The sequence below is a fragment of the Cetorhinus maximus genome, unplaced genomic scaffold (genome assembly GCF_964194155.1).
Source record: "Cetorhinus maximus unplaced genomic scaffold, sCetMax3.hap1.1 HAP1_SCAFFOLD_570, whole genome shotgun sequence".
NCBI lineage: Eukaryota > Metazoa > Chordata > Chondrichthyes > Lamniformes > Cetorhinidae > Cetorhinus > Cetorhinus maximus.
Genome location: NW_027596512.1, coordinates 209,938 through 222,437, shown reverse-complemented (window position 1 = coordinate 222,437; position 12,500 = coordinate 209,938). Strand labels below are relative to the sequence as shown.

The following is a 12,500-nucleotide window of genomic DNA, read 5'->3' as shown; positions in this document are numbered from 1 at the left end:
GAACAGGAGGGGGCCATTCAGCCCCCCCTCGAGCCTGTTACACAGGGACAGGAGGAGGGCATTCAGCCCCTCTCGAGCCTGTTACACAGGAACAGGAGGAGGCCATTCAGCCCCACCTCGAGCCTGTTACACAGGGACAGGAGGAGGCCATTCAGCCCCTCCCTGAGTCTGTTATACAAGAACAGGAGTAGGCCATTCAGCCCCCTCAATACTGCCCTCCATTTAATTAGGTCTGTACTGATCTGTTTCTTAACTCCATCCACTCGCCTCAGTTCTGTAACCCTTAACCCCCTCACCCAACAAAAATCCATCAATCTCCAACATTTCCAGTTGACCTCCAACCTCGACAGCTTTTTGTGTGGGGGTGGGGGTGGTGGCGGGAGAGAGACTTCCCGATTCCCACTCCCCTCTGTGTGAAGAGGTGTTTCCTGACATCACCCCTGAACGGCCTGGGTCAAATTTTAAGGCTCTGCCCCCTTGTTCTGGACCAGGCCCTGAGGCAGAATGAGAGCCTGAAGTCAGGTGTTGCTCATGTTGGTTCATCCCATGAGTTACTCGCCAAGAATGAGGCACGGTGCACGTCACAGGATGCCCGAGAGGGCTGAGTGACTCAAAGACAGTAGGCACGGTGTCCCGGCTTGGTGTGACTGATGTGTGTTTTGGCTGCCGACAGCTTGTTGAGTCTGCCTCACGCTTGGGACATCCCTAACCCACATGAAGACAGCCCAGAAAAATTCCCCATGGATGGGCTGGCTTGTGTCATCGTGTGTCACAGGCCTACGTAATCCTGAGGCACTGGCTCGGGCCTTGGTGGGTTTCAGCAGCTTCCCCCTGACCCCCACCCCCACCGGCGAATGCTCACCAGCCCAGGGGGGAACCACACCTCAACGTCAATCTGACCCGCCATGTAGTTCCTATCCCCTGCCCAGCTCCGAGGGGCTGCGGCTGGTCAGCAGAAAGGGATTGTACTTGGCTCACACCTTCACTCAATAAAGAGAGGAATAGCCCCACCTCCTGGGGTAACAGCCTGGGTTCAAATCCCACTCCAGGGACAAATCCCAGGCGGACACCCCCAAGTGTGTGTACCAGAGGACCGCCCCGCTGTCGGAGGGTCAGTGCTGAGGGAGCACCGCACTGTCGGAGGGTCAGCGCTGAGGGAGCGCCGCACTGTCGGAGGGTCAGCGCTGAGGGAGCGCTGCACTGTCGGAGGGTCAGTGCTGAGGGAGCGCCGCGCTGTCGGAGGGTCAGTGCTGAGGGAGCGCCGCGCTGTCGGAGGGTCAGTGCTGAGGGAGCGCCGCGCTGTCGGAGGGTCAGTGCTGAGGGAGCGCCGCGCTGTCGGAGGGTCAGTGCTGAGGGAGCGCCGCGCTGTCGGAGGGTCAGTGCTGAGGGAGCGCCGCGCTGTCGGAGGGTCAGTGCTGAGGGAGCGCCGCGCTGTCGGAGGGTCAGTGCTGAGGGAGCGCCGCGCTGTCGGAGGGTCAGTGCTGAGGGAGCGTCGCACTGTCGGGGGGTCAGTCTTTCAGTTGAGTTGTCAAACTGAGGGCTCTCTCTGTCCTCTCAGGTGGAAGTAACACGACCCCACAGGTACTTTTTTGACGAGGAGCAGGGGCAAGTTCTACTTTCTGTATGGGTAAATATTTTTACCCCACTGGGCATGTGAAAACAGACGATCTGTCCATGACTGGCGGTGGGATCCTGCCTTGTACGGCCTGTCTGCCGCGTTACTGGCCCTACACCAGTGATTCGCTTCAAAGGCGGCTGCCAGGCGCTTTGGCAGCGTCCTGAGGGGGTGCTACACGAATGCACGTTCTCTCTAAACCACCCAGGGGCACAAGACAACCCCCTCCCCTCCCCCCCACCCTCAGTCTCCCAAGGGACCCCTGATCCACCGGCCAGCCGTGACAAATAAGCAGGAGCAGGCCTCGGCCTAACCTGAGACACGTCGGCCTTGGCCGCTGGGCCCAGTGGAGAGCCCCTTGGAACCTGCATCTGCAATTTGTTATAAGGTGAGCTATTTTCAGCCCCCGCTACCACTGAGGGGGGGTGGGGGGGGGTGGGGGGTTTTGCGGTCAAGTGACCTCCTTTTTGTCGGAGGCCGCAAAAGCCTCTGGGAGGCCATTTTGAAGAGGTCGGCGCAGGTCACCTCAGCCGCCTCGGGCCCTGATCTCGCTCGGAGGCGCAAAGCCAAGCTCGATCCTTGAATGACCGCGAACATTTCCCCGGCCTTGGCTCAGTGGCAGCCAGAAGGAGCGGCGGAAGCTGTGCAAACATCGTCTCCTGCCAGCAGATGAGACACTCCACGCCAGCCAAGGAAACTCAACTCCCTCCCATGGAAAATCTGAGCTACAAATCCGGGCAGGCAGGAACAGATGATGAACAAAGAGTCATGTCACCCGGGGAATTGGTTCATAATCGCCGGTGCGTGACCCATGCCCTTTCCACCACCCCCCCCCAAAATGGACGCCGTGACGGTCACGTGACTCCCGGCGGCCATTTTGAGAAGAGGGCACCATCTTGCTTGGCGACGCGAGGGAATAGGGTACCTGGGGGGTGGTGGCGGGGGTGGGTGGTGGAGGGAGTGGCGGGGAACGGGCAGAACGCTGGAGAACCGAGAGGGTCTGTGCGTCTCCCACCAGCCCCGGACGCCCGTCCCAAACACAGATCAGGGCGAGCTCCAATCGGCAATGGGGGGGGGCGCCCGGAGGGAGGGTCCAGGGGATAATCGATACCCAGGGGACTGTCGCATCATTCATAGCCTGAGAGAGAGGAACTCACCTCCCGCCTCCCCAAAGCCTGTCCACCATCTACACGGCACAAGTCAGGAGTGTGATGGGATATTCCCCACTTGCCTGGATGAGTGCAGCTCCCACAACACTCAAGAGGCTGGACACCGTCCAGGACAAAGCAGCCCCGCTTGTTTGGCACCCCATCCACAAACATTCACTCCCTCCACCACTGACGCACAGTAGCAGCAGTGTGTGTACCATCTACAAGATGCACTGCGGGAATTCACCAAGGCTCCTTAGACAGCACCTTCCAAACCCACGACCTCTACCACCTAGAAGGACAAGGGCAGCAGGAAACACCACCACCTGCAAGCTCCCCCCCCCGCCCCCCGAGTCACTCACCATCCTGACTTGGAAACATATCGGCCGTCCCTTCCCTGTCGCTGGGTGAAGCCGCTGATGTCTGACTGCCTGCCTCTGATATCAAATGTGGAGAAACACCCACCCCTTACAAATCCTTATTTTTAATGACCCGCGGACGCTCAGCTTTTCTTAAAGAAGAATCACTTTCTCTGAAACCCATTGGTGGTTGAGGAACATGAGTGACTGATGTCCTGCACCGTTAAACACCCCAGCGCCAAAGCTCCGCGCAGTAGTTGCCAATACCTCTGCTGCTTGAATTCTCTCTGCTCCACCCACCCCACTCCCTCCTCCAGGGATTAAGACATTCCCGGTCTTCTTGCCAGGAAGTCCTGGGTTACGTCAGCGCTTTAGAGCTCCATATAAACCAGACAGAGCCACGGCAGAGAGCAGTTCAGAGGAGGAGAGCGAGAGCGAGAGAGAGAGAGAGAGAGAGAGAGGGGCAGCCACACACAGACACACACACACTCACAGAATCCTGCAGCAACTCAACCGACCAGGATCAAGACTGCAAAGAGACAGGAGGTGTTGGCAGAGAGAGGACTGGATTATCAGCAAAGTAAGTTCCTTGTGTTACTTTTTTAATGAACTCTTTGGAACTAAAAGCTAAAGTAGTGGAATTTAGAGGTAGATTTGCATTTCTGTGGCTCTTTACCATCACCAGGTGATGACCCACCCGCTCTCTGAAGTGTGGTCACTTTGGTAATCATAGAATCTTAAGCTGGTAGAGCCCAGGAGGAGGCCCTTCAGCCCATCGTTCCTGTGCTGGCCCTTTGAAAGATCTATCCAATCAGTCCCACTCCCCCCCTCCTCCCCGCTCTCTCTCTCCCCCTCACAGTCCTGCAAATTTCTCCTTTTCGAGTATTTATCCGATTCCCCCCCTTTTGAAAGTTCCTACTGAATCTGCTTCCACCGCCCTTCCAGATCACAACAACTCGCTGGGTCAAAAAAAACATTCTCCTCATCTTCCCCCCCTCTGGCTCTTTTCCCGATTCTCTTCAATCTATGTCCCTCTGGTCACCGACCCTCCTGCCCACTGGGAAACAGTCTCTCCTCGTTCGCTCGATCCAAACCCCTCGAGGCGGTGGGGACCGCGGCTGGCGGCCAGGGCACTGCAAGATCCCACGAAGAGCATGCCAGGCTGCAGTGGGTGAGGGCGGGGGGTGGGGGGGCAGGGTGGTGGTGGTTTGGGGGGTTGGGGGGGTATGTGGGTCGGGTAGGTATTAACCCCTGGCTGACCGCACTGCTCTGTTCTGACTCAGGAACCATGTGGATCCCGGTGTTCGCCGTCCGCGTTTTGCTCGTGGCTGTTGGCGTTGCCGGCTGGGGGGAGACGGCCCCCGCGCCCATCGGCTCCGAGGGTTGGCCGGGAGCGGCAGAGGAAGATCCCAAGCTTGGCCCGGGCCTGGGGAAGACAGGCCGAGTGACCGAAGGCTACGTCTACGTTGAAGACGACGACTACAGCTTTGAGGAGCTGACCAGCGAGTCACCGGCCCGGTCAGTGGCGCCAGGGCCCATGACCAAGTGCGACTACGACCCGTGTGCCCCCTCGGAGGCCCCCTGCGCCGAGCTGCAGCGCGCGTCCCCCTGCCTCTGCCCCGGCATCTCCGGCGAGGACGTGGTCCCGGAGCAGCCCAGGGTCAGGCAGGTCAGCCGGGTGACTGGGTCCTCCGCCCGTGTCCACTGGTGCGAGCCCCTCTCCGCCGTGGACGGCTACCGGCTGGTCTACTGGCCCCTGGAGTCCGTCGCCAACGCCAGCACTGGGCGCCTGCCGGCCCACTCCCGGGCCTTCACCCTCCAGGGCCTGACCCCCGGCACCGGCTACCTGGCCTGCGCCGTGGCCACCAACCGGGCCGGGGAGAGCCGGGTGGGCCAGGGGGACGCGGGGTCACCGTCGGGCTTCGGGCCCTGTGTCGCCTTCACCACCGGCGGGTCCCACTCCCTCACCCTCTGCCTCGCCTTGGCCGTCGCCGCCCTCCTGGTGGTCGCCGTGGCTACCGGCCTCCTGCTCAGGCTCTCCTGCGCCAGGCGGCGCAGGCCGGAGTCTCTGGAACCACCCGTCGGGCTGCAGAACCCGACCTACGAGGGGGACAAAGTCGGCAACCCCCAGTCCTGAAACCCCCCAGTGAACTCCTGAGCCCCCATAGCAACCGATTCTCCCCCCCACCCCCACCCCGTGGCTGGGTCTCGACGCCCAGGGCGGGGATTGGCGTTAGGGCCGGGGTGGGGGTGTTGGCGGGGTTGGGGGGGGAGGGGCACCTCTCGCCAAGATGGTGGCCAGGGGTAGCGGTGAGATGGGCAGTGCCACTTTGCCAACTCTACCCTCAGCTCCGGCTAAAGCAGAAGAGGCGACAGAACCAGTGTCCCAAACCTCTCCTCGATCACCCTTCACACCTTCATCTCCGACGCTGGTCTTCATCTCAATATCAGCCACCAGCGTCGGTCACTGGCAGACTGGACCCTGAGCCATACTGACTGTCTCTTCACTGCCTGACAGGGGGGTCGGAGAATTCCTCCCCAACAATAGTTAATTTACTCTCAGCTTCAATAAATCTACATTCCCCCCTCACCCCTCTCTTACAGAGAGGTTAACTGAGCAGATTGATGTGTGTGTGTGAGAGAGAGAGAGAGAGTGTGTGAGAGTGTGTGTGAGAGAGAGAGAGAGAGTGTGTGAGAGTGTGTGAGAGAGAGAGAGAGTGTGTGAGAGAGAGAGTGTGTGTGTGTGTGTGAGAGAGAGAATATGTGAGACATTGTGTGAGAGAGAGAGAGAGTGTGTGTGAGACATTGTGTGTGAGAGAGAGTGTGTGAGAGAGAGAATGTGAGACATTGTGTGTGTGAGAGAGTGTGCGAGAGAGAGTGTGTGAGAGAATGTGAGACATTGTGTGTGAGAGTGTGTGTGTGAGTGTGAGAGAGAGAGTGTGTGAGACATTGTGTGTGTGTGTGAGAGAGAGTGTGTGAGACATTGTGTGTGTGTGTGAGAGAGAGTGTGTGAGACATTGTGTGTGTGAGTGTGTGAGACATTGTGTGTGTGAGAGAGTGTGCGAGAGAGAGTGTGTGAGAGAATGTGAGACATTGTGTGTGAGAGTGTGTGTGTGTGAGTGTGAGAGAGTGTGTGAGACATTGTGTGAGTGTGAGAGAGTGTGTGAGACATTGTGTGTGTGTATGAGAGAGTGTGTGAGACATTGTGTGTGTGAGTGTGTGAGAGAGAGAGTGTGTGAGACATTGTGTGTGTATGAGAGAGTGTGTGAGACATTGTGTGTGTGTATGAGAGAGTGTGTGAGACATTGTGTGTGTGAGAGAGAGAGAGAGAGTGTGTGTGAGACATTGTGTGTGTGTGTGTGAGAGAGAGAGTGTGTGAGACATTGTGTGTGTATGAGAGAGTGTGTGAGACATTGTGTGTGTGAGAGAGAGTGTGTGTGAGACATTGTGTGTGTGAGTGTGTGAGAGAGAGAGTGTGTGAGACATTGTGTGTGTGTGTGTGAGAGAGAGTGTGTGTGTGTGAGACATTGTGTGTGTGAGTGTGTGAGAGAGAGAGAGAGAGTGTGTGTGTGTGAGTACGTGTGTGAGTGAGTGTGAGATGGATCTCTGCCTCTTGCCTTGTTGAAGTTGGGTGACCCTCGTATCCCTCAGAAGCTGATGTTCTGTCCTGTGCTGATCCCAGGAGATGCTCCTGGTTCTATTCCTCGAGTGTGGCTTCACAGCAAAGGGTCAGGGCTAATGGACACGCGACCAGGCCAATCATGTGATTGGCTGTGTGAAATCTCAGGGACTATATCCTTTGCTGCAGTTTTGTACATATAATAATAATAATAATCTGCCTGTTACTGTAAAACTGGAGAAGAGTGATGATTGTAATTCTTTGTACATTTCCAATGGGAATAAAATAATTGTTTTGTGTGAATTGCTGTCTCTCTGTCTCCTGTGAATTGTTTTGCAGTCTATGGTCCTGATACTAAGTGTTGGCAAAACAGACCAAGGATTTAAACGATGCCTCTCACAACCTCGGGATGTCCCAGAGTGTTTCACACACAATGAAGGATTTTTTTTTGAAGTGTGGTCCCTGTTGTAATGTAGGAAACTCAGCAGCCAATTTACGCACAGCAAGATCCCACAAACAGCAATGTGATAATGACTCAGATCATCTGTTTTTGGTGATGTTGGGTGAGGGATAAATATTGGCCCCAGGACACCGGGGAGAACTCCCCCCTGCTCTTCTTCCAATAGTGGCCGTGGGATCTTTTACCCCCACCCAAGAGGGCAGACGGGGCTTCGGTTTAATGTCTCATCCTGAAAAACGGCACCTCCGACAGTGCGGCTCTCCCTCAGTGCTGACCCTCCGACAGTGCGGCGCTCCCTCAGCGCTGACCCTCCGACAGTGCGGCACTCCCTCAGTGTTGACCCTCCGACAGTGCGGCGCTCCCTCAGCACTGACCCTCCGACAGTGCGGCGCTCCCTCGGTACTGACCCTCCGACAGTGCGGCGCTCCCTCAGTACTGACCCTCCGACAGTGCGGCGCTCCCTCAGCGCTGACCCTCCGACAGTGCGGCACTCCCTCAGTGTTGACCCTCCGACAGTGCGGCGCTCCCTCAGCACTGACCCTCCGACAGTGCGGCACTCCCTCAGCACTGACCCTCCGACAGTGCGGCGCTCCCTCAGTACTGACCCTCCGACAGTGCGGCGCTCCCTCAGTACTGACCCTCCCACAGTGCGGCACTCCCTCAGCGCTGACCCTCCGACAGTGCGGCGCTCCCTCAGTGCTGACCCTCCGACAGTGTGGCGCTCCCTCAGCACTGACCCTCCGACAGTGCGGCGCTCCCTCAGCACCGACCCTCCGACGGTGCGGCGCTCCCTCGGCACTGACCCTCCGACGGTGCGGCGCTCCCTCGGCACTGACCCTCCGACAGTGCGGCGCTCCCTCGGCACTGACCCTCCGACAGTGCGGCGCTCCCTCGGCACTGACCCTCCGACAGTGCGGCGCTCCCTCGGCACTGACCCTCCGACAGTGCGGCGCTCCCTCAGCGCTGACACAGGGAGTTGAGTCTGCATTTGGTCGATTGAAGCATATAAGATCCTGAGGGATGTTGACGGGGTGGGTGTGGCAAAGACATTTCCCCTTATCGAAAAATCTAGAAATAGGGGCTAATGCTGAAAAATAAGGGGCCGCTCATTTAAAACAGACAAGAGGAAAAATGTTTTCTCTCAGAGGGTCGTGAGTCTCTGGAACTCTCTTCCTGAAAAGGTGGTGGACGCAGAGTCTTTGAATATATTTGAGGCAGAGTTGGATAGATTCTTGGTAAGCAAGGGGGTGATAGGTTATCAGGGGTAAGTGGGATGCAGATTTCAGGTCACTATCAGGTCAGCCGTGGTCTTATTAAATGGCGGAGCAGACTCGAGGGGCCGAATGGCCTCCTCTTGCTCCTGGGTTGTACGTCCATTTGTTTCAATGCAATGAGGTTCTTATCCACAGAATGGTGATTCAGGGTCAGCTCGTGACTGAGGCAGGTCTGAGTTGACAGGATATCTGAGTGTAGAACCAGTCACAGGCGAACCACATCCTGTCTCCATCACTACCTCAAAATACATTCAACGATTTAACAAGTAGGAATATTGGGATAGCGTCTCTGGCCAGTTTTGAGCTCCCTCCATCCCAGTCCATACAGACTAATTCCACAGGACTCCCACTCCCAGCCTGCTGGAGAATGACCATTCGCAGAGCAAATTTCACCTCCTCAGGAAGATACCCTGGTACGTCACCCAGCAGATCATGTCACAGACAGGAATCTGGGTCAGTGCGGAGGGAGCGCCGCCCTGTCGGAGGGTCAGTGCTGAGGGAGCGCCGCACTGTCGGAGGGTCAGCGCTGAGGGAGCGCCGCACTGTCAGAGGGTCAGTGCTGAGGGAGCGCCGCACTGTCGGAGGGTCAGTGCTGAGGGAGCGCCGCGCTGTCGGAGGGTCAGCACTGAGGGAGCGCCGCGCTGTCGGAGGGTCAGTGCTGAGGGAGCGCCGCACTGTCGGAGGGTCAGTGCTGAGGGAGCGCTGTGCTGTCGGAGGGTCAGCGCTGAGGGAGCGCCGCACTGTCGGAGGGTCAGTACTGAGGGAGCGCCGCACTGTCGGAGGGTCAGTGCTGAGGGAGCGCCGCACTGTCGGAGGGTCAGTGCTGAGGGAGCGCCGCACTGTCGGAGGGTCAGTACTGAGGGAGCGCCGCACTGTCGGAGGGTCAGTGCTGAGGGAGCGCTGTGCTGTCGGAGGGTCAGTGCTGAGGGAGCGCCGCACTGTCGGAGGGTCAGTACTGAGGGAGCGCCGCACTGTCGGAGGGTCAGTGCTGAGGGAGCGCCGCACTGTCGGAGGGTCAGTGCTGAGGGAGTGCCGCACTGTCGGAGGGTCAGTGCTGAGGGAGCGCCGCACTGTCGGAGGGTCAGTACTGAGGGAGCGCCGCACTGTCGGAGGGTCAGTGCTGAGGGAGCGCCGCACTGTCGGAGGGTCAGTGCTGAGGGAGTGCCGCACTGTCGGAGGGTCAGTGCTGAGGGAGTGCCGCACTGTCGGAGGGTCAGTGCTGAGGGAGTGCCGCACTGTCAGAGGCGCTGTCATTTGGATGAGGCGTGAAACTGAAGCTCTTTCTGTGGACACAGATAATCCCATTGGAATCCTGGAACCCAGAGACGACACTGGGATGGAGCCAAAGTCGATTTGTCCTTGTCTCCCAGGGAACTGAGAGTGTGACCAGAGGGCTTGGAGTGGGAAACCCTTGGTTTATTTTTACCTGAAAGCCGGGGGTGGGGGAACTAACAAAATTGCTGTACGATTAGAGCTGCATCTTCTGGCAGAGTCACAGCAGTTTATTAATTTGAGAGGTTGAATAGGAGGAGAGATTGCCTCTCCTCTGTCTCTCCGTACCCTTACCCACTGGCACCATCCTGTGGCAATGCTATGGAACTGCAAGCCAGGTATCTGGAACAACATTGTCCAGGGAGGTCCCACTGCTTCTTCAAGGGTGATTATAAATACAGATCCCTTAACATCCAGATTGCAGCCATCACACTTAAAAGCATCACTCACCCCCCTGCCTCCTCCTGACCTTGATCATCTTGAGACAGACGCACTCCATGTCCAAATGCAGCAAGACCTGGACAACATCCAGGCTTGGGCTGACAAGTGGCAAGTAATATTCACGCCACACAAGTGCCAGGCAATGACCATCTCCGACAAGAGAGAATCTAACCATCGCCCCATGACGTTCAATGGCATTACCATCGCTAAATCCCCCCACTATCAACATCCTGGGGGTTACCATTGACCAGAAACTGAACTGGACCAGCCATATAAATACTGTGGCTACAAGAGTAGGTCAGAGGTTGGGAATCCTGCAGTGAATAACTCACCTCCTGACCCCCCCAAATTCCCCTCCAAGTCACTCACCATCCTGACTTGGAAATATATCGGCCGTTCTTTCACTGTCGCTGGGTCAAAATCCTGGGACTCCCTCCCTAACAGCACGGTGGGTGTACCTACACCACATGGACTGCAGCAGTTCAAACTCTTTCAAGTTATCAGTCACAGATTGCAACTCTTTCGAGTACAATCACAGTTCTTGGTTTTCCGGGAGTGGGACATGAACCCACAACCCTCTGATTCAAAGGCGAGGGTGCTATGAACTGAGCCACCGCTCAAGAAGGCAGCTCACCACCACCTTCTCAAGGGGCAATTAGGGATGGCGCAATAAATGCTGGGCCCAGCCAACGACGCCCACATCCCGTGAATGAATAAAAAGGAAATTCCCTGTGCAATTAACCTCTCAGTGACCCTAGCTGGGTGTCGATTCTTCACCACATGAATCATCTGAGCAGCTGTCCTTAAAGGAACATCGCCGCCCGTGCTGGCAGCCTCAGGCTACACACGAGCAATGCCACGGGAGATCAGTCAAAGGAATCCATTCACTCAGTAAAGTGCCTGAAGGGCAGCAAAGGGTCGGGGTCGGGGGGGGTGATAGGTTATCGGTGGTAGGTGGGATGCAGATTTCAGTTTACTTTCAGATCAGCCACGTTCTTGTTAAGCGTCAGAGCAAGGCTTGAGGGGCCGAATGGCCTCCTCAGGCTCCTGGTTTGTAGGTTTCTACGAATGTCATAATCGTTGAGCAGAGGTTAACATTATGGTTAAAAACAGAGCTGGGGACAGTTTCAAACAAGGAGTCAAAAACATCCCCCGCCTCTCCAGCTCCTGTCACCCCCCTCGGGACGTCCCAGAGCATTTCACACACAAGGAAGGACTTTTATTTTTTAGAAAGTGTGGTCCCTGTTGTGATGCAGGAAACTCAGCGGCCAATCTACGCACAGCAAGATCCCACAAACGGCAATGTGATCGTGAGAATTGCAACGAAGCCATCAATGAGCGCAGTAGCGGTGAAGGTTTGGTGGCTTAATGGCTGGGATAGTGAACTTGGGAGCCAGAGATGGGGGGGTTTAAATCCTGCCATAGCAAGCTGGGAGAGTCAGTTTGGTCGCTCCGGTAATTTACGGACTGCACTAGTCTGGTCCAATAAACTAACGCCAGTGGCTTGAGGAGGTGGCTCACCACCAACTCAAGGGGCAATTAGGGGTGGGCAATAAGTGCTGTCCCGGCCGGCAGCGCCCACATCCTGTGAAAGAATTAAAAAGACTCTTGAGTTTGTTAACTGGCTGCAATGCTTCAGGAGAAGCATCAGCCACTTCACCCCCTTTCACCCAGTCAGTCTCAGCCACGGTAGAGGGGCAGGTAGTTGGGTTGGGTGAATGCCTCAGCTGCCTGGACGTCACTCACCACCTGCCCCCCAACACAAACACCACCCACAATGTGCCCGTTACCCAGAGCAACAATGGACGATCAAATAAGAGACAAATAGCCCCATTTTGACGCTCTCTGGGTTATCTTTGAACACACTCTGATGCCCCCCGTGTCCGAACTCGCTCCGAGTCCCCTTCACCCATCACCCCCTGTGCTCACACTGACCCACACTGACCCACGCTGACCCACGCTGACCCACGCTGACCCACACTGACCCACGTTGACCCACGCTGACCCACGCTGACCCACGCTGACCCACGCTGACCCACACTGACCCACACTGGCTCCCGGTCCGGAAACACCTCGATTTCAAAACCCTTACCCTTGGTTTCAAATCCCTCCATGGCCTCACCTCTCCCGACTTATCCCTGCGGAGAGTTCCCCAGCAGGTACCCCACCCCCACCCACAGTCCTGGTGACTAATCCCCCTCCCTCCCCCCACCCCACCCACAATCAACAACACAGAATCAGGCCACTCGGCCCATCTGCTGGTGTTTCTGCCCCACACGAGCATCCTCCCCCACCCCCCACCCCCCTCTCCA

At 57.0% G+C, this 12,500-nt stretch overlaps 1 protein-coding gene across 2 annotated transcripts; it reads left to right on the top strand.

Annotated features, from left to right (window-relative positions):
* Positions 1–3,538: 3,538 nt before the first annotated feature.
* On the top strand, positions 3,539–7,044 carry LOC144674160 (LRRN4 C-terminal-like protein). Of its 2 annotated transcripts, XR_013574480.1 has the most exons (3): positions 3,539–3,702; positions 4,406–5,859; positions 5,915–7,044. XR_013574480.1 is itself a non-coding variant. In XM_078535648.1 (2 exons), exon 2 carries the CDS (start codon positions 4,411–4,413, stop codon positions 5,257–5,259), a length of 849 nt encoding a protein of 282 aa, XP_078391774.1. In that variant the 5' UTR covers positions 3,541–3,702; positions 4,406–4,410; the 3' UTR covers positions 5,260–7,044. The 2 variants fall into 2 exon arrangements, 1 of the variants encoding a protein (XP_078391774.1); XM_078535648.1 differs by having other exon boundaries at positions 3,541–3,702; positions 4,406–7,044.
* The last annotated feature ends 5,456 nt before the right edge of the window (positions 7,045–12,500 follow it).